Source organism: Muscardinus avellanarius, assembly GCF_963383645.1.
Source record: "Muscardinus avellanarius genome assembly, chromosome: 1".
NCBI classification, from domain to species: domain Eukaryota; kingdom Metazoa; phylum Chordata; class Mammalia; order Rodentia; family Gliridae; genus Muscardinus; species Muscardinus avellanarius.
In genome coordinates, this window is record NC_137786.1 from 153029375 (window position 1) to 153055947 (window position 26573).

General features: G+C 36.0%; 1 protein-coding gene across 3 annotated transcripts in view; it reads right to left on the reverse strand.

Moving 5' to 3' along the window:
• The window catches only part of CNTN5 (contactin 5), a gene marked incomplete at both ends in the record, with an annotated part of 736851 nt that overhangs the window by 25953 nt on the left and 684325 nt on the right, over positions 1-26573 (reverse strand). For all 3 annotated transcript variants that reach the window (XM_080710120.1, XM_080710119.1, XM_080710118.1), the window contains 3 exons: positions 9826-9935; positions 18510-18744; positions 21799-21869. In XM_080710120.1, the coding sequence (XP_080566246.1) occupies positions 9826-9935; positions 18510-18744; positions 21799-21869 (416 nt within the window). The remainder of the gene's footprint in view (positions 1-9825; positions 9936-18509; positions 18745-21798; positions 21870-26573) is intronic.

Consider the following 26573-nt stretch of genomic DNA (forward strand, 5'->3'; position numbering starts at 1 on the left):
TTTAACTTTTTTCCTGAAATTTCATTTTCACCTGCACATATTCCCTCCTTTCCCATCCTATACAAATGAAGTACAGTCTACCTGACATGAGTTATTGTCAGATAACACTGGGGCTCATTTATTTTTGTCCCCTGCCCTGATGGTTAGGATCAGATCATAAAATAAAGAACAACAATAATCCTATCCCTGCTCCCTTTAAGAAATCGCTGCCACTACTTATTTTATAAGGCAAAACACGATTGGTGTTTCCAGTGCAATCAATAAGTGGAATTGGCTTTAGTGACATGTCTACAATAAACTTCTAAGTTACATATCTCCTGGAAGCTTAAAAATGAACAAGTTTTGGCATGTTCAAGAAAAGAAGTTGCTAGGAATGCCTTCCAGTGACAACTGTAAAATGGGATGGCTTGTTGTCTTTATTCTTAATAATAAGCACTTAAAAGTTCAAAATTGAAACTAAGATACTGAGTACTGTTTTCTCTTGGAAAAATGCTCATTTCTTATTGATAAGATGACATCAGCTCTTAAAAAGATAAGAAATACGGTTAATAATTCTCTAAAAAAGGGTAGAATAAATACAGACACTATAAACTTGGAAGTCTTGGGGGACTGTTCCACAAATGCATAACATAATATTATTATAATTAGTAAAAATGTTTTCCTTTCTATTTTATTCAGTAAGTAAAACTATTTTTAAGGAAAATTTGGGACATCTTAGGGACAGAAGTATATTCTCATGCAAACAAAGAAACATTAGCCTATATTCTGGCAGAGATTTATTCTCACTACTGTGTTTGGAGTACCCAGATTCTAAGGAATTTAGTGGTTATTATGGGCAGGAGGATAGTATTGTTCTAATGTTTTTCTTTTTTTTGTTTCCATATACTTCCCAGAAATCTCCCTTGGTATTAGAATGTGAACTTCTCAAAGTGAAGTCTTAGTGCCTAGCACAGAAGCTGGTGTTTAGTAAATGCTCAACGATGTTTGAAGGGATGCACACAGGAATCACCTAGCTCCCTTATCACAATTCCTTTCATCCTTCTTTTTGATCTAGGAAAACCAGAGATAAGATTATGAGATCTGGAATTATTCTTTACTCCCTTTTCTTTCCAGACTGGCATCTGCTCTGAATTTGTATGCTCATAAAAATCCTGGTATCCTCTGAAAAGCTGGAGGGACTCTGCTCTAGGATTCAAGGATTACCATTCAGAGGACACTTCAGGGCTGGTGGGTTCATAAATTCAAGATAGAGTCTTATAATTTACTTGCATGGGCCAGTGACAGAGAAGACGATCCAGATGGGATAGTCATGGTTATTCATGAATCAAAGTTGTTCAATAAAATACAGCCCATTTTCAACTTTCAATCATGTTGTTCATCACAACCTGGAAATTTTACATATCTCAGTGTCAATGCTTTCTATGTAGTTTCTGACGCCAGTTTCAAGCTACTTACAAGTAAGTAACTGAAATTCTTGAATGAGTTATTCCAAGAGAATGTCAACAAAATTGTTCAAACATTAGTAGGTACAATGAAGTGTGGTGATGTTCAAACATTAGTAGGTACAATGAAGTGTGGTGATGTCTCCATTTAGAATTTCATATTTTTTCTCATTTCCTATTTGTGAGGAAGTACTATCCTGATAGAAGTTAGTCTTGAAAGCTTGTTGAAAAGGTTTTCTTTACACAGTGCTCTCATTTATCCCAATGGGGACATTGAGAAATGCCTATGATCCACTCAGAAGCTGAAAGAGGTGCCATCATTAAAATGTCCTCATGTCTCTTGCGATTAAAGATGTTTTGGGGGTGGTTCAGGGTATCACCATTCTCACCCCATCTTTTTCTAAAACTGTTCTTACCATCTTGGTTGCCATGATCACTGTATGGGATAGAGCACTTAGTCAATAACGAAAATCAGTGACAGTCTGATTTGAATTAATTGGTTAATGTATTTGAAAGTGACAAGTCTGTTGCAAACGGAAATTAGTTTAAGTCAGAATGTTTAGCCTATTATTTCTTAAACCAATTAAATCATAATGAGAGCTTCCTTGTGAAAGAAAAAATGCCACATGTTAGTAGAAGATTGACAGATGGCACAGAGGGGAAATGTCCACTGAGCAACTGGTTGCTCTCCTATAGGAATACACCAGGGAGAAAAAGCCAAGTCACCAGCGAAGGGAGTTATGTGGAGTTAGGATCAAAACTACAGTTTAGGATTAAAGCAAAAATGAAAATAATAAAACAGACCCAAGAAAATAGAAACAGTATTTCCCTTGCTAGACTGTAAACTTTGTTAGGGCAGGAACTCTGTTTTATTTATTGTTTTAGCCCAAGCACTGCACCAAAACATAGAAGGTACTCAAATATTAGTTGAGTAAATAAAAAATGAGATCCGGATGAAGCATACAGAAAATCAGATCAGGGATATACAGATCAAAATTTGACTAACAGCCCCAAATTCCTACTAGAGTCAGGCTGCAACCAAATTCAAGAGCTTCTGCAGCCAGTGTCACAATGGGGAACAATGAGAAAGGCTGTGTGGGGGAGACCAGAGAAGTACATGAGAGCTTTATGGACGCTGCTGCACTGGGTGATGTCAATCTTATTGTACATGATGGAGTACCGTAAGTCAATCACTTAAGCCAAAACTGGGAAGGAAGAAGTGGGGAGGAAATGGGATGGGGAATGAGGAGGGGCTAAGTGAGTGATGTGTGCATGTATACTACTACCATCTTGTACCCCATTAAGATGTCTGACTACACTGCACCAATTAAAAATATATAAATGATCCTTGCTAAAGAGTATCCTCTCTCAATTAGTAAAATATACAAAGTTCTCGAAATGGATTTACAAAGAGGCTCATGTTTGCTTATTAAACAGATTGTTTTGAGGTATTATCAATGGCTAATGATACACTGTGTATTCCAGAGATGCGGTCATTGAAGTCAAAGTGGAAGATAAGTTTGTATTTTCCAGGAAACATATTCTATTAGGGAATAAATGTGTGCTCATGACTTCAGAGAAAATTTTCTATATCTCATTTACCTCCTCTATTATATTAGGTACATCAAGGGAAATTTCCTGTATAAACATCTCATCTTTTAACTGTTTTCCCTTGAGGCTAAAATGGTTTTCTACAGTGGCTAATTAGACTCACTTATAATTTCTGGTTCAAAAACATATTCACATGTGGAGTCTTGCTGCTAACCGTTTCTGATACCCAGATTGGAGAATTATCATTCTCATGAAAACCAAAACACCCTAATGTTCTAATGAGACCTAGATGATTTTGCAGCAAGTAAAGTGATGTTGGCTGAGAGCTCTGAATTAAGGTTCCTTCTTTCCACATTATTGCCACTAATCATTGTTTAGGGAGCAGTGGTATTATTAAGGGTATTAAATGTCTGTACCTTAAATAACTAAATAACAAAAGGGAAACTGATTCATTACCTTGTTATGGAGGATTTCTTAGAAACAACAAAAATGTCTAAACACATTTTTTACTCTTTTGCCTTCATCTCACTTGTTATCTTAGCAGCCTTAAGCATAGCTGACCATTTCCTTCTCTTTAAAAAGTTCTTTTAGCTGGGTGTGGTGGCGCACCCCCCGCGCTTGGGAGGTGGAGACAGGATGATTGTGCAGGTTCAAAGCCAGCCACGCTGGCTTAAGAGACCCTGTTTCCAAATAAAAAAGTATAAAAAATAGGTTTGGGAGTGTAACCCGAGGCAGAAAGGTTTCCAGGAGCCCTAGTACCACCCCCCCAAAAAAAACCCCAAAATGCTCTTTTACTTTTTATATTCATACCTGGTTTTCCCTCTATCACACTGATCTCTGCTTGCTGATTCCTTTCAGCTAAACTTCAAAGGTTAAACACAAAGCCCTTCTCACATCCCCCTACTCTTTTTGAAATTTTGACTTTATCTGTTCTTTTTTTTAAAAAAAAATATGATGTCTTTAGATGACTCCTCCATGTGTTCAGCCCTAATTTCTTGATTTGACTCCAAACTTCCATATTCTACTGTCCATTTGACATCCTTAGATTTCTAACAGGCATCTCAAATTAAATTTGATAAAAAACTGTATATTTCCCACCTTCTCACATGTTCTTTATTCAGCCCCCCCCTCATTTCTTGATAAATGGAAGAATTTATCCACTTGACTAACCCAGCAATGCAGAAATAATCATTTCTCTTCAGTCAACAGGTCATGCCAGACCTGTTTCTAAATTAACATCCAGTTCTGTCCTACTTCATTGCTTGACCTTAGTCTAAATCACTATAATTTCCCACTTAAGATATTGCAGTAATGTAGATGGACTAATGTATAGTTGAACGAGCTCCACTATAATCTGTGGCTATAGTGTACTAATAAAAGGTATCTCGATAATCTCCAAACTTCCACTTGCTGGCCTTATTCTCATGTCCCTTTTATTTTCCACACAAGAGCAGTTATTTATTTATCTTTTAAAGGTAATTCAGACATCGACACTCCCCCCTAAATTGTCCTTTTTGCTTTGTACTGTGCTTGGATCGGGCTTCAAAGTCCTTCTGCAATCTGCGTATCCCTCAGAGTCCTGACTCTGCCTCATTTTCTGCTACTTCTAATTCCATTCACAGCATTGTTCACTGAGGTCTTGCTCTCTGTTTTGTTATGTTCCTCAAAGGAACGAAGTTTGTTCTACCTTTAAATTTTTGTATGTTGTTACTTGAGCTCATCTTATCTATTTATCTGGTTGTTATTTTTATTTGTCTTCTGCTAAGATATAACATTTATCCATCATATTCATATGTTCAAATTCAGAAAAAATAAGAGCAGTAGCCCAAAACAGTCTCCTCTATTTTACAAATGGTGCAAAGGGCCGTTCTAGTAACTTCCACTTTCAGAGATTGGAGAAAAATTTAGAAGTATGGCCACGTAAGTGACTCACATAGGACCAATATAACTACATAAAATGAAACCATTCTCATTTGCTAAGGTGACAAATGCCCTTGTTTCAAACATTTGTTTTGATACTATGCTCAGAATACTAACATTAGCAAAAATAGCCAGGATTGTGGTAGAAATGGAGGAGGGAGACATAAATAAGATAAAATATTAAGCTTCAGGGTATTAGCATGTTTAAGCAATAATTAGCTCTTTTTGTGAGTGCTTTTTAATGTGGGAAAACAGGTGGGAAGAAGATGAGAGCAGTTAAGTTCCTGGGTGGGCAGAGGTGCTCTTTAAAGGTCTAAAAACACAGAACGGAGAAGGTGGGAGATGCTAAGAGCTTTAGCCTTCAATCTACATAACCATCCAGCTATGAGACAGTATACATCAGAAAAAATGTTTGATAAATATATATTATTTAAAGTATCAATTTATATAAAATAACAAGGAAATATTATATTAAGCCTTCATTCAATGTTATAATGTTTTTATTCTTTTCTGATTGTAAAAAATATATCTAGGTTTCCAATTAACAAGATATTGATTCTTCCCCAAAATCTGGTAACAAAATGCCATATTTTTATGCTATAATCTAAAAATACAAATATTACTGTGGCCATGAACTCTGGCCTTTTTCTATGTATAAAATCAATTGTTGGAATTTGTGTTGATTTTTAAAATTTAAAAATATAGTTATTGTGATGGTTGTTCTAGAATTTTATTTGTTCCTACCAGATTTTTTTTTAGTTTTAAGAATATTCTACTTTTGCTTGTAGTAACTTGTCACTTGGCATGAAATATATTTAGTAAAAACATGCTCTGAAACTCCTCAGTATCATTCTTTTTGTTTCTTTTTTTGTGGTACTGCAGATTGCACCAAAAGACATTTTACCTTTGAGCTATATACCCAGCCCTTTTTATTTTTTTGTTTTGAAACAGGTTCTCACTAGGTTCTTGAGAGTCTCACTATATGCTGAAGCTAGCCTCAAACCTGTGATCCTCCTGTCTCAGTCTTTCAAGTACTAGGATTATAGGCATGTACCATGATACCTGGCTTGAGTGTCAATCTTGATCTTAACCTCCAGGCAAGCCTCAATCACCAACATTTTTATTTATTTTTTATTTTTTTTGGTGGTACTGGGGTTCCTAGTAACCCTTCTACCTCCGTGTTACACTCCCAGACACCTATTTTTTATATTTTTATTTGGAAACAGGGTCTCTTAAGTTAGCATGGCTGGCTTCGAATCTGCGTGATCCTCCTGTCTCTGCCTCCCAAGCGTGGGGATTACAAGCGTGCGCCACCACGCCCGGCTGATCACCAACATTTTAAGACTTCTTTTGTCAAGTTTGCTGATGTATGCCATATTCATCTGGAACTCTTAGGCTTTATTTTTATATTATTCATTTTATTTATTAATTTTTTGGGTGATATCTCCCTATGTTGCCCAGGCTGGCCTTGAACTACTGGGATCATGCCATCCTCTTATTTCAGCCCTTTTAATATCTGGGACTACAGGTGTACACCACTGCACCAGGCTTACACCTAATGTTTCTGAATTTTTCAACATTTGCCTTCCTGGAACATTCTTTCCATATAAATTCTTTTTTTGGGGGTTCTGAAGTTTTTCAGTGTCTCCCACTTTATTTATTTGGATAGAACCTATTCTTTTTTTGAGCTCCAAATAATAAGGGGCCACTGAGCTCAATTCTGATGCCTTCTTTATCAAAGCTCAGTGATGTCAGCCAGTATATTCCTAAAAAAACTATTTATATTACTGGTGATTCCTCAGAGTGATAGCTCCATCCCCAGTCTATTTAAGACTACCTTGACAGCTCCTTTTTAGAAATAAAGAAGGCTTATAAAATTTAACACATTTCAAACAATTCTGATTTTTTTTCAGGAGTTCCTAATCTTCTGAGTTCCTCACATCCATGAATGACAATGCCATTTGCCCATTTTTTTGGATCAGCAAGCTCTGGAATTATCTTTGACTCCTTGTTCTTTCACAGCCCACACCACTTCATCATCAAATCATATCATACCTCTATTCAGAGTATATTTTCAAGGGTCCACTTCTCATCAACTCTACTGTTACCACTGTAGGTGAAACAGCCTCCCTGTCACCTGGTTGGGACAATTGCCTCTTCACTCCTCTCCCTGAGGTCTTCCCAGAGTCTATTCTCCACTCTTCAGACTGATAGAGGCTTTATAAACATGTCAAATCTTGACATGACCTCCCAGTTGAACAGGCTTTTGTGTGTTGTCCTTGTACTCAGGATAAAAGTCAACATTTCTGTCTCCAGTTTGCAGGACCTCATGCAATCTGTCCTTGTCCTGGCGATCCTTCACCATCTTGCAGCTACTTCCCTGATGCTCACTGCCCTTTCTTCATGGCTCTACTCACATGGCCCAGCCTCAGAAAGGATGACTGCTTAACCTTTTCTGAGATGCCAAACCATTGACCTTCTTTCTATGTTTTTTTCTTTCTATATGGCATTTTTATTAACAACTGGAATATTACACTTACTTCTTGGTCTTTTTGACTTGCTTTCCTACAAGCTTCAAAGTAATGGGAACTTTATTTTGGCCAGTGTTTTATCCCTAATATTTTAGCTCAAAGTTTAGTACTTTGCTAAAAATAGTCTGTTTAATACTTAGTAGGCCTTTGTAGATATTCATTGAAGGAATGAATAAATGACTTATGTGCACAGATTTAAATCTTACATGGTAGCTCTTAGATATCATGGAAAGGTGTTGATTCAATGGCTCATGTAAATGTCATGCTATTTGGTCAATAAAAATATTGAGGGTAACTGGCTGCATGAGGGGCAGCCACTTTGTGATGTAGGAGGCTGGATCCTCAGTCTTCTATACACAGAGTGCACTTAGAGTTCTCTAAAAGTAGACATGTCAGAGGCCTGTCACCAGATGCTTCCCTTCAGAGATCTTGGGTGGATGTTCACTTATAAAGTTGTTTTAGGTTGGGGTCCTTAAAAGCAGAGCTTGAAGTAGGAATTTGTCAGCATGGGATTTTTTGTGAGAGTGTTTACAGGTAAAATATATAAGAAAGGGAAGAAAGCTAGATGGGGAAGGAGAGGGAACAGAGCAAGAGTATGGTCCCCAGCTTTGGCCTGATGCACACAGCAGGGGTTTTGAATCATGAGCCACATAAAGGAGCTATGCCTTCCTGAGGCTTGAGAAGAGTATCAGTCAATCACTGGCCTTCGGCTGCTTTCTTTGAAGGAGGTGATTCTCCAGGCAAGCTGGTTCCCCTCAGTAGAGGGAAAGTTGGAAACCCTTGGCAGCCATTGCTCTAGGAGCTGGGGAATGCTGCATTGGCCCAGTAAAGGGGAATGGGCAGGCCACCAAAGTGGTGGTTTTTGCAGTCTTTGAAGGGCTAATTATGAAGCACAAACATTCATTTTTCAAAAAATATTTATTGTGGCTGGTCATGGGCCAAGTAGTATCAGTAGCTGGAATTTAGTGATGAATATGCATGGTCTCTGAAGCATACATAGGGAGAAACAAAGATAGTAATTAAATAAACATTCATCTATAATAAGAAACTACTGAATTATTATTCTAGATAGGATTATAAAATAAGTTCACAATATTGTGCAAGTAGGTGCTGGTTTTTTAGGAGGACTTGTTGTAATTCTTAGACTAATATATATATAGTACTGGGGTTCCTGGAAACCTTTATACCACCTCCGGGCTACATTCCCAGACCTATTTTTCATATATTTTTAAAATTTGGAAACAGGGTCTCCTAAGCCAGTGAGGCTGGCTTCAATCCTCCTGTCTCCGCCTCCCAAGCACAGGGATTACAAGCGTGTGCCACCACGCCCGGCAGATTATATATTTTTTAAAATCATACTAATAATTATCTTATGCTAGCTGCATACTAAATAGTTACCAGGCATTATTAAAAAACTTAAATAAAATAAATTTATTTTCAACCCCAGAACCATGTTACTGTATAAGTCCTATATGTATAATTGTTCACCAACCCAGGAATTGAAGCAGGAGAAAAGAAAGAATTAATTATTTTAAATAGAACTGAGGTCTTGGGCCATATGGCAGTTATTTTGTATCTTTTTAAAATTATTATTCTTATTTCTATCCTTGAGTGGTCAAACAAGGCAAAAGAAAGAACTGCATGGGGAGCAGTGATATTGGTATTATGGGATATTCAAGTTCAAAGAATTTCCACAATACTAAAGCCCTTGTGGAGGCTAAAACCTAATTGAAATTATTGAGTTGATGAGAAATGTTCATCATTTTAAGGCTAGAATCACCATGTGTAAAAATAGCAAAATTTGACAAACAATAAAGCCACTGAACAAATAGATACAGGACACTAAGTTCCAAGAAAAGTTTGAGAATTCAATATGAGACCTAAGACCTACTTAAAAAGTATAAAAGGAGACGATGTGTGCATGTATGCCTCAACCATCTTGTGCTCCATTAAGATGTATGACTACAATGCACCAATAAAAAGGTCCCATTTATAAAAATTAAGTATGAAAGGATAATTTGTTTTAATATATATTACATTATTGGAAAGACATATACATATACACATGTATGTATATATATTTACTCACCAATAAATTGTATACCATTAAATATTTTCCTGTATTTCCTGATTCTACTTAAAACTCTATTTTAATTTTTTTTAATCTTTACATAGTCCTATGGAAACTACCATACTGAAAAAATAAGCCAGCTAATGAGCAACATAGTACTTGTCAGTAAGGTAGTGTTTCTTACTTTCTTTAACACAGAGCAAAATTTCAAAGGAATATAATTCTGTCAAAGTGTCACCAAACCATCTCTTTAGGAGGATGTAGTGCCAGCAGAAATAACAAGGCTTATTTTCAATAATTCTGCTCATACCTCAAATCCCTGTGGTCTTCCCAGACTTTCTTTAATATGTTTCCATGCAACAAGAATCTCTGACACAGACACACTCGTAGCCTTGACATCGGTGGGAGCAGCACTGGGTTCTGTGTGAAGGAAAATGGAAATAATAAGCCACGATTCTAACAAGTTAATGTCTATCAAAGTACCACACCTACATCCAGCAGGTGCTCAATTCTTTCTACCTTATTTTTGAAACAATGTGCCGTGGTAGTCAGAAAAAGTGCAGGATAAAAAGATGATCTTTTTGGATTTCTGTATTTGGGTCAAATCTCATTGATACCTTACCAGCGACAAATGAAAAAGCCAGCACAACAAGCAGAGAAGCTTCTTATCCTTGGATTAGCTGAGACACTTGTAGAAAAGTTAAATGGTCTGACTTAAATTGTCTGACACTCTAGCATAACAACGGAGAAAATAGGCTATGGAGTAGGCTTGCTTGGCTTTTTCTTTGTTGTTGTCATTATTGTTGCTTCAGATATTTTTTGCCTTTAAACTTGACTGAGTTATTCATGATTTTCCTCCTATCCCTGGTGGCACTGGGTGTTGAACACAGAGGCATTCTCCCTCAAAGCTATGCCTCAGCCATTTTTATTTATTTTTGCTTTGGAACAGAATCTTACTAGGTTGCTGAGACTGTCCTTCAACCTTCAATCCTTGAGTCTTAGCCTCCCAGATACCAGGATTATAGATGTGCACCATCACACCCAGCTTAGTTACTCATGATTTTTACACAATGCATACATGTATAGAAACATTGCCTGGTACCCCATTAGCAGGTATAATTTTTGTGTTTGTATGGCTTAGTGAAACGTAAAGTTGATACAAAATTATTTATCATTTTATTTACCTTTGAGTAAACTATTTCCACTCTTCTAATCCCTGGCATCCTCATCTATAGTATAGGAGTAATAAGAAAATTATTGCATAGATTTTAAGATTAATTTCCATTTTAATTGCCAACCATAAAAAAATGACCTAGTGCTATAGTTGACACTTAAAATATTCACTTACAGCTGGATATGGTGGTACACACTTGTAATCCAGTACTTGGGAGGCTTAGGCAGGAGAATCACAGGTTTACAGCCAGCCTTAGCTACTTAGGCTCTCTTCAACTTATTGAGAACTTGTTTCAAAATAAAGAATAAAAAATAGGGCTGGGTTGTAGTTTAGAGGTAGAATGCCCCTGGGTTCAATTCCCAGTACTGAAAAAAAAAAGTTCGCTCGCAAAACATCGTATTAATATTATTATATTTGACTCATACAGGAGCAAATAATTAGGCAATGAATGAGTTATGCATCCTGATATTTAAACAGCAAGGACTGACTTTTAAGACAGGTGTGGGCTGAATAGGAAAGTTCCAGAAGTTGTTGGTTCTGTTGCTCAAAACCACCTTTTCATGAGTTTCTATGCTCAGTGACCTTTCACACTATTTTCCCCCAAATACACAATGTCTGACTGGCATCCATCAAGAGGTACATTTCATTTGAGGTTCTGTGCTATGTGAGCAACGAAATATTTCTAGCTTTGACATGGCTGAATCATAAATACTGTCACAAACACATGTTAAATGAAATGGCAAAATAAAGGCCATATATTAAGTCAAAGAGTTCTGTATAAAGAAAATTAAAAAAAATTCTACCACATGAAAACTGAGGAAATTTTATATTAACCCCTCATCACTGGTAAGAGTTCAAATTAATCTGCTGAAATTTGTCTTATTTTGATCAAGGAAAGTCCATAGCAAAGACAGAATTCTAAATAAGATTTTTAAAGGGCATTGTATCAGATACTGAAAGAATTATAATCATTTCATGAAATATTTCCTTTTCTAATAGAAAGTAGTGATATATCCATCTAAAATTATCTTGCATATTATTAATTGAGAAATATCTGAAAAATATAACATCTACTAGTTGCTAAAAGAAGCTCACAAAAGACATTTTTATTGATCTATATTTGCTCCAAGCAATGATTTTCTTTTGGTAAAGCCCTTATTAAAATCATATGCTATAATTGTGTCAAGTCAAAGTGCTCTGGTATATTCATGTTAATCTTTACACAGAGCCAACATTAATTTCTGTAATGGCATAAGATGTAATTTCTTCTCCTGTCACCCTCTGAATATCTTTTATTGTTTTCTTTTGCTTAGTCATTTCCCTCATTCTACTTTCTAACCCCCTATTATTTGTGTATCTGTCCAATTAAAAAATCTATTCTGGGAAAAGCTTTTAGTTCATTTTATTCTGGAATTATGATTAACAGGCTTGCTATAGACTATTTTGTTCACTGTTACTTAATAGGAGCTAAAATTTTTTATTTTTCCAAGTCATTAATTAAAAGGACACACCGATGTTCTGAGGTATGTATAGCTTCATCTCTAGGACTTAGGATATCACTTATTTATTTGTAAGAGAGCCACACTTTGGATATCATTTGCTGTTCATTAGAAGTTTTGCTTCTCTCCAGAATGCATGCATTCCAGAGATCTCTGTGCCAACTGCTTTTATTCAGCTTTTATATTATTGAAGCAATTACATCTTTGTCCAAGAAGATTGCAGGGGGATAAGTAATTTGAGAAGCACAAAATATGTGGCTGGGTGGCAGCCTTTCTATCCCTCTTTATCTCCAGAGGGAGAAATTATTTCTTTATCAGATTGCAGGAGCACTATGATAGTTTAAATACTTCTCAAATACAGAGCTCAAAATAGAAGAAAAAGAAAATTTTCAGATATCTACTTCCCAAACAATCACCTTAATTAATACTTAAAAGCTCAGAGGATTTTAAATCAGGATCAGACCCAGCCTGATACTTCATAGTTACATTCTTGGGGCCCGTGCAGGATAGTTGCATCTAATTGAATGAAGGCAAATGAATCATACAAGAATGATTTTAATTTGTTTCACCTTCTGGATGTAAACAGTATCGTAAGTCAACTCATGCTAACCTGAATTGAAAATTTCAACATGGAAAATGAATGACCTCAGTCACTTCATTCCAGAAGTTTCAGTAGCTGCCATTTACAGAAGAGTGAACAAAAAACTTGTTTGCAAACAAGGATCACTGACTGGGTAACTGAGATTCTGGGCTGGCAGTAACTGCTCTGTTTGGGAGCTGACTATAACTGAATGATAGAAGGTCCCAACCAGGAGTTTTAAAGCATCCATTGGATCAAATTCACCAATGGATGCCCAGTGGGTATTCAGTCATTTTATTTCTCTACATAATGTACACTACTAAATCAAGTTAAGACAGTATTTAAATTTTAATGTTTCACAAACCATAAGAATGTCTGAATTTCCTTGAGAAAAGGAAAAGAAGAAATTGAGCTGGAATTGTTGAGTGTTGGTTGGTGAGAATTAGCACTTGACTCCATGAGTCTGGGCAGGTGCTTCTCAGCTTGCCAGAGCCTTTGCTTGTCCCTGTTGTCCCCCACAGGGGGTACTTCACTTGTTTGTATTTCTTTTTTTTAATGTGCTTTTATTGACACATTATAGTTTCATGTCATAATGTAAATCATGTTGATGGTGACATACATGCCCATAGCACTTGGAGCCAGGGAGGAGGTCTAAGGAAAGAAGAGGAGGAAGACTGAGGTTCATTAATGAAAATACTTGTTTGTATTTCTTAACCCTTCCTAGAGGGCTTCAACTTATGGACCTGTTTTAAATCTCTGCTTATCCTTTTGCAGATGTGAAAAGTGACATGTACCAGGGTTGATTTATTCAAACACTGCTCTGGCTCTGAAAGTGCCTCAACTGGAACTTAAGTCTCTAGTACCTTCTCCGTTTTAAATTTGGTGGTAAAGAAGCACTTGAACTTTTCTCAGTCTCAGAGTCAGTACTGAAGTACAGAGAAATTTTACAAGAAACATATTTAGTACATTTTTGTTGTTCTTACCTGCCCAGTGTCCTCCAATTAGCTGATGGGCAGAAGAGGCAAATTCCCTAATGTCCATGATGTACACTCACAAGTATGTCAAAGTCAACTACTAAGCCCAACATGAGGAGGAGGGAGGGAAAGGAAATGGGGTAGGAAATGGGAAAGGGCTAAAATGAGTGATATATGACTATAATGCACCAATAAAATAGAAAAAAATAACAAAAGTAGGTGAAGGGTTGGACATGGAGGCACACACTATTAATCCTACTACTTGGAAGACTGTGACAGGACAATCACAGATTCAAGACCAGCCTCAGCAATGTAACAAGACTCTCAGCAACCTACCCAGACTCTGTTTCAAAACAAAATAATAATGATTTTTTAAAAGGGCTGGTAGTATAGCTTGAAGGAAGAATACCTGTGAGTTCAATCCCTGGTACCAGAAGAAAAAGATGAAGGGAAGAACTCAAACTTGCCATTTTTTGGAGAATTTGCTGTTTCAAGCCCCATGGGGGGGGCAAAAATATATATATATATATATATGAAACCTTTCACAGAAACCTTTTAACCCGCTGGGCGTGGTGGCGCATGCTTGTAATCCCCACGCTTGGGAGGCAGAGACGGGAGGATTGTGCAGGTTCAAAACCAGCCGTGCGCGCTGGCTTAGGAGACCCTGTTTCCAAATAAAAATGTAAAAATAGGTCTGGGAGTGTAGCCCGGAGGTAGAAGGGCTTCCAGGAACCCCAGTACCACCAAAAAAAAAAAAAAAAAAGAAAAGAAAAAAGAAAAAAAAGAAACCTTTCAACCCTATTATTACGATCACTAGTTAAGAAACTGAAGGGTAGAGAGGTTTAAGAACCCAAGATTACACCGCTGCTTAAAGACGGAAGGAGGATCCTAACTTAGGCGGTCAGGTTCCACCCAGCACATGGTTAGCTTCTGCACTATGTGCATGTTAAGCACACTTGACCGCTTTTCTTTGCTATTGCTCTCTTTCTCCCTTTCCTCTCCACTTCTAACTTCTCTCAAGAGTTTTGATGTTGGCTCCCTATTTTGGCTTTCTACTTCCAGGTCTTGACAGAAACCACCTAGACCCTGACCATCACCTATTTCACCCTGCCATAGGCTTGACATAAACTCTCTTCATTTGTATTCTATTGTTGAACTTTTTGATAGTTTAGAACTATAGCTGTACTGCTCCCTACAGACCATGACATATTTGGGCATTTCTAAAACTCTTCTGACCTTTAAATCACAGGATGTTTTCTGCAACTCACACTCCTGTTTATTATACTCTGGTAATTAGATGAAAGTTCCAGAACTTATTTCTGTGATGATAGGAGTGTTATATTTGGCAGACCTAAGATTAACAAGGTCTCTTCTTCTATTTGTGATGGTATTAAGTAGACCATGAATAACTCCTTTGCTCCAGTCTGGGGATCTGAAGTGGACAGGCTGATTGATAGATTTCAATATTTGTCAGATTAGAAATTTTTAACATTATCATGTTCATGAATTCGATGATATGTATGTATTAAGTGACCTAGCTGCTGGAGACCTCTAAATAATATGAGAAGATGTGCTTGCAATATTGATTATATATCTGATTTCCCGGAGGGGTGAACAACAGCATTAATCAAATGAGAGTTTAATAAACTCCTTGGGAGAAGGGTTATGGTTTCATTATTTAAAAATTCAGTGAGGACAGCTGTAGTTGAACTTTTATAGGCACTAATTCAAATAGATCATCTGGCAAAGGCAGGAAATTATTTCTTGTATTTTATAACTAATATGCCAATTTATTAATTTCCAAGTTCACATAAATCCCACTGAACTCAGTTTCAGCTAAGAAGTGATTTGGAGAATAACATCTTATGAACGCTGGGCTTTAATTTGAGCTATGGTAGTTCTGTTTACAAGGGGATAATTGCATATCAGTTTCTTCAAATGAATAGAGGCTTTGGGATTTGAAAAAAATAAAGGCAGCATACCTTTTCATGTAAGGAAAAAGCCAAAATCTAGAAAAGGCTTATGACAAATAAATAAATCTTTTAACCTATAATTGATGTATATTGGATATTGGTCTGTTTTTCTCTTAGGTAATATTTTCTAGTTCTTTCTATCCAAAGTTATAGCAATAAGTTTGTTAAGTCTAGAAATGTAAAAGTGAGAGTGAGTCATGATTTAATTGTCATCTTGAAAAGAATCACTTTTTATCAATTTTATCATGCATTTTAAAGTCACTTATAATTTTTACTGGTTTAAAGGTATAGGTATGTGTTATATGTGCAGGGTGCATGGAAATCCTGGCAGGCAAATCTTTTTCCTTCTCGGTTTATGTCAGATATTATCAACATTAACAGAGCCTTTAAGGATTACTTCTGTTGTGGAAATATTGAAAAGTTCCATAGGCTCGAGAGTGTTAGAAAAAGAACCGTTGCAATCTTTCTGATAGAAGTCTAGCCCAAGAGTCAATGGCAGAGATGTGAAAGTCAACATCACATCTCAAGTGATTTACCAACTACCAATAGTTATAAATGGTGATGACTTTTAATAACATGCACCCTCAAATTTTTTCTTATGATAATGCAATTCACATTTGCATCCCCGTAGGGTTTCTTGAGAGGAAATTAAAAGATGTAGAGAAAGGGGGATGCATACAAATGGTATGCTGGATGTGAATGTTATCTATCCATCACTGATGTTTCAGTGGGGAAGAGGTTTAGAAGTAATAAGTAATAGTAAGTGCCTTATTAGTCTTTATTCCATGCCTCAAATAACACCATTTCTGGTGGCTGCATTGAACACATTCTTCCCCCTGCTTGGTGTCTGCTGCATACATGTGGCTTCTTCATGGTGCTCTGGGCATGTAGCTAGAATTTTTGATATGAAGAGAGCCCATGAATAGAAATAAAAAGGCAGTCTCAGTCTACTTGTTATTTATGTCCTTGAGAATATGGAGAAATTTGGAGGTGACCAGCAGTGGATTGTGTTAATGGAACAATATAAAAGCAGAGTTCATCATATGGAGAAATACAATCTTAATCAGATTGGCTGGGGCTTGGGGCAAGAATATACTGATAAAAGGTGCATTGGATCTGTATGAACATTCACAGGTCCACAGGAGAGGAACCCGCACTGGTAGGAGGACAACTACTATATATGTTGTCTTATGAGTTTATCATAGATCCTGACTGTTTAAAAAATGCATTGCTCTTTGAAATGATCACTCCTTCACAAGTAAAACAATTTGCCAAGTGACAGAGAAGGGATGTTAATTTTTCCCTTTTTTATATAGCATAAGCTGACTTATTTATTGTTACTGCCTATTCGGGACAAATGTTTAAAAGATTATTTAAGAATATAGAATACATTGACAGATTTTTTGCGGTATTGAGGATTGAACCCTGGGGCATTATTTTTCTGAGCTATACCTCCACCCCTATTTTATTTTTACTTTTCAAACAAAGTATTGTTAGGTTGATGACAGTCTCACCACTTGCCGAGGTTGTCCTCAAACCTGCAATCCTCCTATTCCAGCCTCAAATACTGGGATTATAACAGTGTACCACATGACTGGCTAAACTGAAAGAATTTTAATTTTAGATTTGCAAGGACTTCCAGGGATTTCTATTTAAAGAAATTTATTATCTTATATAAAGTGGAGGAAGATAGGGCTCAGAGAGATGAATTAAGTGCTGAAGATGACTTGATCAGTTTGACCAGATTTGAACTTTTGTGCCTTCAGCCAAAAGCTCTTGGTTTCCCTAGTCCTACCTTTTTGGTTGAGACAATTTAGTGATACTAACACTTTACTCATATTTACACATAAAATTTAGAATTTGTAAATCTAATTAGGGAACAAATGCCAAATATATGTCTTAATACTGTTGTCAGAACAAAGGCAGACTCTATGCAGGCTTAATTTGCTTGGTATCTTATATTTTTGTCTATGAAATAAATGAAGTGTTACTATGACAAATGTTACAGCAACAACTTCAGTGTCTTTGAAGGAAAATCTGCATATTTCCTTTCTAGCTTGAAAGAGAATTCTCTAAAGGAAAGCCATTTCAAGTTGAAGGGAGCACAGTACTAAAAGAAAAAGCAAAACATGGTGGCTGCTATAATTTAATTTCAAAGCAAAGGTTGACAGGAAACTTGCAAAGTTGGTGTTGCCAGACAAAGCATATTCACAAACTTCTGCAGCTTGCCTCATGTGACCTTTGGGGCTATATGTTTGATAATTAGGTTGACATAATCTTAAAGTAACAAGAATATGCACTTCCTGAATAAAACATGGAGTTGAAAATAGATCTTTGAAGTAATAAATAATAGAAAATATCATTATTGTACACATCCCTAGTGAGACAGGATAGAGCAGTAGTGAAAGCATGTGCTTTGAAATCACATAGACCCAGCGAAAAATCCCAGCTGTGTCAGTTGCTGTTGTTACTTTATAGCCCTGTCACTTCATGGTGTGAATTCGATCATGGAACTTAACCTCACTGAGACCCATTTTTCTAAAACAGTAGATTGGGGCTTGAGATTCTGAATTCATATTTGGTTTTAAGTATCAAATTACTATGAATTTCACAATTCTGTATAATTACGATGTAACAATAAAAATTAGGAAAAATGTTTGGAAATATACGTATCTAAGAAGTGAAGTAGGATGATAGATGGGTTTTATTATCACTTTCTTGTACATGTACAAAATATCTCTTTTGAATGAAAAACATCAAAAATGAATAAAATAAGAAGGATAAAGAAACTGACCTCCCTCAGCAGAACATATGACCACAATTTGACTGAAAGGTCCATCCCCTTTATTGTTATAGACGCCAACCTTCACTTCAAAGGGAGTGAGAGGGGGGACACTCTCATCTCGGTAAATGAATTTGGACGCATCAGAGGATGTCACCATTTTCTCCTTCCAGCCACGTGTTCCATTGGGTCTGAAAGCCACAATATAGCCAAAGCCTTCCCCATTCTGAAACTCTTCAGATACTGGCTAAAGAAGAAAAACACAATTAATTATCAGCAAAATGACTGATTAAAAATAAAAAGGCACTTCCTTCAAATCCTTAATCTTTTCATAGTATGGATAACTAGAGCAAAGGAGAATCTCGAATCTTTCTATTAACACTGGGAGCCAGGATAGCAAATCACTTTGGCAGCTTTTGGAAACTTAAAAGGTTTTAAAGATAAAAGATGAAAAATTAAATAAAATCAGTTGGTTTATAAGAAAACTCACAAGAGTATTGAAACCTCTTGAAGTGAAACAAATTTGCTCCAATTAGTCATGTATATGAAATGAAGGTCCTTGGATTCCACACTAGAATTTAACATGTTGGGGAAAACTGTCATATGGTTGGGTGGTTGGAAATATCTTGTTACTGGTAATGCTTGGCAGAGCACTTTCCGCAGCAAATCTAAGCGATATTAATGTAAGACTTTTCATTTGCCTTTGTGTTGTAAAATGGACTCTGGTACTTTTCAAGAAACATTCTGATCTATATGGCTTACATATAAATTTCTTACATGGGCTTTAAATGTATATCACAGAAAGGCCTAATTGTGTTTAACTCGTCACTGGAGAAAGTTTACCAGCCACTGATCAGCACAGTTCTTGACACACAGTAGATAACCAATAAGTAATTGGTTAAGTAGTTGTATTTTCTTTTGAATTTTTAATATTCAAAAATATTATTGGTGCATGGTAATTGTCCACCACGATGAGATTCAGAGTGACAGAAACGTACATGGACACAGCACTCAATGTGTTTCCACAGATCCTGCCCTGCTCCCTTCTTCTCCCCATACCTGTTAATGAGATTACTGCTAATAATTTCCTATATGTACATAGCATTATTTGAACTGTTTGCTTCATCAAATCTCCTTCTCCCACTTCTTTCTCTTAATCCCTTTCACTATTTTATTGGAATATCTCCTCGCTTACTTAAAGTCCCCTTTGTTTCCCAACTTCTCATTAACTTCCACATATGAGAGAAAACATACAACCCTTCACTTTCTGAGACTAGGGAGATAACACGTCTGACTTCAGATCAGAAGATTCTTTTGAATTTTGATTTTAAGAAAAACTATTTATTGAGAGAAGGAAGAGAGACAAAGCCTATTATATCAAAGTTCATAGGGAAGGGTAATTCCATTTAGAGAGATTTGATCTCAGTGAAGGTCAGATGTCGGGAAGTTAATACCTCTGTGGAAATAAAAGAACAAGACATGAAGTTTTATTGAGAAAAGGGGAATAGACAGAAAAATAGCTGACATGATGAGCTCATGGAAGATTCTTATTGGAAAGGCTGTTTTGCTTTACATTTTATTGCTCTTAGAGACTAACAAGGATTATTCTATTTCTCCAGTGGACATTCTCATGTCTGTTTATTCTAAGGTATAGTTCTACAAAGTACACAGTTAGACTTGATAATAAGGCTTCTTTTTCTTGTTGTTGCTGGGAAATGAACTCAAGGACTTGTGAATCCTAGGCAAGCATTTAGCCCCTGAGCTACAGTATCTCCAGTCCCATAAGAAAGTCATTTAACATAAAAAGTGGCTTTGTGGAAAATGAATACATCTCCTTTTTTTCTTTAAAAATACTTTCGAGTCTATGAGACCAAGCAGACAAAAACACCAGGGTCATAATTTTGTTTACTAGAGAGTTTCTAAAACTTTGCTTGAGTTTCATAATTTGTAATTTGAGGAAAATCAGTCCTATTAGTAGGACTGTTGTAAAGAGATAACCCAAGCATGTTCACACATGTGCAGGGTGGCTGATTCTTTTCTCCCAATGCTTTTAGTTTTCAAATATGTCACTGTGACTACTTCATCTTAAAATAATTAAATATCAATATGAATGTGGTGGTATATGACTGCAATTTTAGTACATGGGAGGCTGAGGCAGAAAGATCGCAGGTTTGAGGACATCCTAAGTAGGATTGTGAGACTTTCAGCAATGTAGTGAGACCTTGTTTCAAAACAGTAACAACAACAAAAAGGCTGGGGGTATATCTTGGAGATAGAATGCCCCTGGGTTCAATCCCCAGTACAAAAAACAAACAAAGAAAGCACCCCCCCCCCAAACTAAGCCAAACACTTGAAATCATTGTGACCGGACATGTTTAAATTATTCAGGCTTTATTAGCTCTGTTCTGAGGCTGTCTGCATGACAAGAAAGCATACCTAACTCATGGCAAAAAGTCACCTGGGTCTCGGTATAAAAAGGAAAAAGAAATTGAACATTTTTTAATACATTTTATTGGCCATTTGAATTTCTTTTTTTGTGAAATGTCTATTTATTTCACTTGCTCAGTTTTGATTGGGTTATTTGTTTTCTTGCTGGTGAATTTCTTGAGTTCTCTGTATACTCTAGATATTAGTCTTCTATTAAAAGAGTAGTTGGCAAAATTTCTCTCCCATTCTGTTGGCTTTATGTTGAGGTTCTTATAGTTTCAAAATTACATCATTTGCAGAGAATTGGATGAAGCTGGAGAACATTATGCTAAGTGACATTAGTCAGTCACAAAAGGTAAAAAATAGAATGTGCTCCCTAATATGTGTAAGATAGGGAGAAAATGGGTCATAGGAGGAACTCTAGACAAAGAAGGAGAAACCATAGATGAGCAAATAAGGCAGCCTAACTGAGGAGGATGAGAGGAGGGAAAAGGGAAATTTTCTAATGTACATGATGTCCAATCACAAACACATCAAAATCAATCACTAAGTCAATTGTGAGAAGAAGGAAGGGGGGAGAGAATGAGGTGGGGATTGGGGAAGGGCTAAATGAGTGATGTGTGCCTGTAGTGCTCTACCATCTTGTACTCCATTAAGATGTATGACTACAATGCACCAATAAAAGAGTTGAATAAAAAAAGAAAAGGAGAAAGACTGTCTTTGGCAGTATTCATTTGAGTAAAGCATGCTTAGAGTGCTTAACTTCATATAAACAGAAATTTCCTCAGTCTCTAGGTACCACATGCACCTCCCCTGTGTGTAGCCTTGGCTTCTGAGGAATTAACTAGTTGGGACATTCTCAAGGCTCTCTTACCTCCCAGGCAATGACAAGCTCGTGTCTTCTTCCACTTCTTCCGCTTACATTGGTGGGGGCTGTCTTTGGAACTGTGAATAAAAATTGGTCAAGAGCAAGGAGAATAAATAGATGTGTAACATCCTTAAAAATACAGACATATTCCAACTCTACTTAGATTGGGTAAAATCCTGAATAAGCAAGTCGAATATTTGTTTGAAGTTAGAAGGCTCATATTAAATACTAAAAAAAAAAAAGTTTGTGACAGATGCCCAGCTTTCAAGTCTTCCTACAACTTGATACATATGTTTTGTGACCATATACTACATTCCCAAACTAGTTATACTATAATGCTTTATTGGGATGATATCTAAGTCATATTTAACATGAAAACTAATGACATCTACAAGGTTAGGTAGACTTCATTCCTTATTCGCTTTTATCCTCTTTGTTAATGGTATGACTTTTTTTCTGTCATCCCAGGGCTCATAGAATCCCTGGAAAGTCCACAGGTTGACCAGTGTTACTGTGTTCCCAGAACCCCCACAAAGCTCCATTTTAAAGAAATCTCAGAAACAATACCATGGAGTGAGAATCTACTTAAATGAACATTAAAAAAACTGTCAAAAATCTGTCTCTTTGCAAACTGCAAAATATATAGGAGCTCAGTGAAACTTTTTGAATAACTCTTAAAAGAATAAATGTGTCAAAGGAATAAATTTCCCCTTCACTGCACAAAACCACAAAATCTGCAGTTGAATGGGAACATTTTCAAATGAAGAACTGTTAAATGGAGAAAACTATTAAAAGAAATCATTTTCCAGGCTGTGAGCCTGCATTAGCAATTTTACACTTCAGCTTTGCCTTTCTATCCCAGCATATAGTTTTTAAATGATATTGATATACTCATAAACAATAAATTCACTCCTGTATATTACCTACTTGGTTGACAGGCTATTAATTACTAGTAGATATTCACACAGCATTTTATATACCAGGAAAAACTGAAGTGGAATTTATATAGTACAAGAAAAGAAAAATAAAATAAATTCTTCTTGAACCAGGGAGGTGGGAGAGAGAAGCCTGTGAATAAATAATTGGCTCCACACATACAAAAATAACCTTTATTCACCAGGGTCCAAATTTCAGTATCCTTAGGCACTTTTCTCCACAAATATGATTCTTTTCTTGTTCAGCCACATGTAGCAGCTACCATACAACATTATATAGCAATAAAATATATAAAGCAACAGCTACTTATACAGAATTATAGTGTAGCAGAGTCCACACTGCAGTAGCTAACAATATTTTCTTTTTTTGCAATTACATACTTACTAAAGATTATTCATATGTGGAGTTCAATCATGGGTTTTCTCAGATTTACAGGGGATTAGATAACCTTTACTCTTATGCAAAAAATTATTTGGGATTCTACTGAGAAAAATGACAATATTACAGCAATAGCTGTGAATATGTTCTAATTTAAATGAACAACAAACAAATAATTTATGAACATGAGTTTTTATGTGTGTTTGTTTGTTTGTTTGGTGGTACTAGGGGTGGAACCCAGAGGCTTTCTACCTACGGGCTATACTCCCAGACCCTTTTTTTTAATATTTTATTTGGAAACAGGGTCTCACTAAGTTGCTGAAAGCCTCACTAAGTAGCTGAGGCTGGCTTCAAACCCGTGCGATTCTCCTGTCTCAGCCTCCCAAGTGTGGGGATTGCAAGCATACGCCACCATGCCAGGCCTGAACATGAGTTTTTAAATGAATAACCTGTAACATATCAGTATGCCTTGAGACGATGTCTGAAGAAGGCACTGTATTATAGTATGCTAGTTGTAAATTTATTTTCTAATCTGTGGTGTGGCTAAGGAATAAAAGAAGGGACCTGGTTTAACAGGGATAAAAGGTTCTCTTTGTGCTAATCTCAGATTTTTGAATATGATGACCACCAATGCATAGTCAAATGAATGATGGAGACCTTGTAATTTGTTACTATCATGCCATGATGGCATCCTTGTGCCATTTGTTCAGGAAAAATGTATACATATTAATGCACCAAATTTTTCTCTTACAATTCACATTTGAATAAGTTGATGCAGAATATCTGTCAGACCAAGTTCTTTGTCTATTACATGGGACTGAATTATTTTTTAAATTTAGGATTTTGAATTCTCTGAGGACATTATTCCTAAGAGCATGGATTTCTGTGGAAAGACTGAACACTGGAAATCCTATTCTATATTGTTTATCTGTCCAGAATCACCTAAAAAGTGAATGCTCAGAGCCTGTAGACGAGTTGTAGAGTAAGCTGTGGGCTAGAGAAATCTCTGGTGGTGGACATCTCTTGAAACCCATTGTAAAGATATGAGTACAATGAAATAAAAAGAAATATTTGAGATCAAAACTTTTGAAATTTTAGTATTATTGTTCCACAGTCCATTTCAGCTTTTATATTTTAGTAAATATTTAGAATTTTAATGTCAGTTTTTTTTTATTGGTGCATTGTAGTCATACATCTTGATAGGATACAATATGGTGGAGGCATACATGCACACATCATTCATTTAGCCCTTTCCCAGTTACCACCTCTTTTCCTTCCTCTTCCTCCTTCTCATGTTTGGCTTACTAATTAACTTTGCTATGTTCATGAATATGGGTTTTTAAAAAGTTTTGACTTTGAGTAAAAATAAATAATGTAAAAAACTGGTGAATTTTTGGTGAAAACTTCTACTTTAGAGCAGATAAGAAAGCAAACTAAAGCTTTCTCTGATTCAGTTCATTTCAGTTTGAGTAATTACCTGGTTGAATTATCTATAAGCAACTTAAGTCTGATAAAATGTATTTTTATTACCCGAAATCAGCCTGTTAATATCTTTTTAAGACAAAATATCCCATAGTCAATGCAAGGAACTAAGGTCTGCCTTTTCTTACTCTACTTCTAATTTTTATGAACCTAAATGACATACAAAGAGGCATTATGGCTCACTGTGTTTTAATAATATTCGTGTATAAGCACCAAGTGGTCCTAAATTTAAAAATCTTATTAGACATAATAGGAACTACTAATAGAAAACCCAAGGCTCTAATAGCTGCAACTCTGGCACTATGTTTTGTTGTTTGGATCATAATGTTTGATAGGGTGCCCTAAATCTAATTGGCTTAAATTTTCTAATTATATGCAGATGATCAGTGGAACCCAAACTCATTCATTTCCTTTTCAAGTTGGTGGCACACAGTTATTATCTCTGCAGTCAATGTGATGGAGTCCACTGATTTTAATTATATCCCTTTATTTATAAAACATTATTTATGATAGGAAGGAATTTGACTTAATCTTTCAGAGCTCTTTTGGTGTAATGTACTATAATTCTTAGTAGAAGCATGAAATTAATATAATGAAACAACTAGTTAATGCTTTCATTGAATTCAGAGAAATACATATTTTCTTAAGAACCAAATATAGTTTCAACATAATTAGTGGGAGCTTGATTTAGAATTAAGTGGCAAGGTCATTTTCTCCCTCAGTCAGCTATTGATAAATGTCATGAGCATATTAGCTTAAAGAATCAAGTTTACATGCATGGTTAGCAGGTTAATCCCTGATTCTTCTAAATTTATTTCTGGGCAATGATCCTCTATGAATAGATAATGTAACTGATACTTTGCACACAGCTATAAATGTTTAACTGTTTTAGGTCTTATCTGGCATGATGAAATAGAGACTATTGTCTCTTTTCATCTTAAATGTTAGAAACATTCTTATAAACAGCAAGAATGACCAAAGTACAGTGTACTGCCTTAGTTTAAGCATGTCTGAATATTAAAGAATGCTTCATAAGTATAATAGTTTGAACAAAGTAAGTCACACAAACATGGGTTAACTAATAACCAAATAAAACAAGATGAAATAATTTACTAGCCTTTTTTTTCTTAACCTGAAAAATTTTAAAATTTTTGTATAGTAAGTATTCACATAACTCATTACACAAGATGGCTTTACTAGAAAGCCAAGATAAATCATGTAATTTAGGAGCATAATAGTTATCCAGTGCCTAGTTTGGAAGCAAAGGTATAGGAAAATGGAAAAAGAGGTGGGAGGTTGTTTGATTAGTAAAGGTGGATGTCAAGATGGACCTTTAAAAAACATTTCTTTTCTATTAGGATCGAAGTATACAGCACATGAATACTTCCATAAATTGATTATCATTTATAATCAGTTTATAGAAAGTCTGATATTCAAATACTGCTTTTGTTCTTATCAATAGTATAGACAAAGTTCTATGTACAAATAGGGTGTTCTTGTGGTAAAAAAGCTGGGCTTAAATCACAGTTCACCACTCTACCATTCCAGTTGCCTCATGAAGATAATTGTACCTATTTTAAAATAATATTTCATAATTATTTGCCACAGTGTATTTTGATTAATATCTACTTATTTCAAAAGAGGAGATGATGACATCTGTGATAGGCACTAAAACTTCAGCAAGAAACTATGCACATGTGATCTTAAAATAAGACGATCCTGCTTGGCTATGTGGAATATATATATAATTTTTTTTTGGTGGTAATGGGGTTCCTGGAAGCCCTTCTACCTCTGGGCTACGCTCCCAGACCTATTTTATGCTTTTTATTTGGAAACAGGGTCTCTTAAGCCATTCTCCTGTCTCCGCCTCACAAGCGCAGGGATTACAAGTGTGGGCCACCACGCCCGGCGATAATATTGTTTTGGTAGTAGAATTATGTGTTCAGCTTTGACCCAGCTTGTCTTTGGAAATCTACATAGTATAT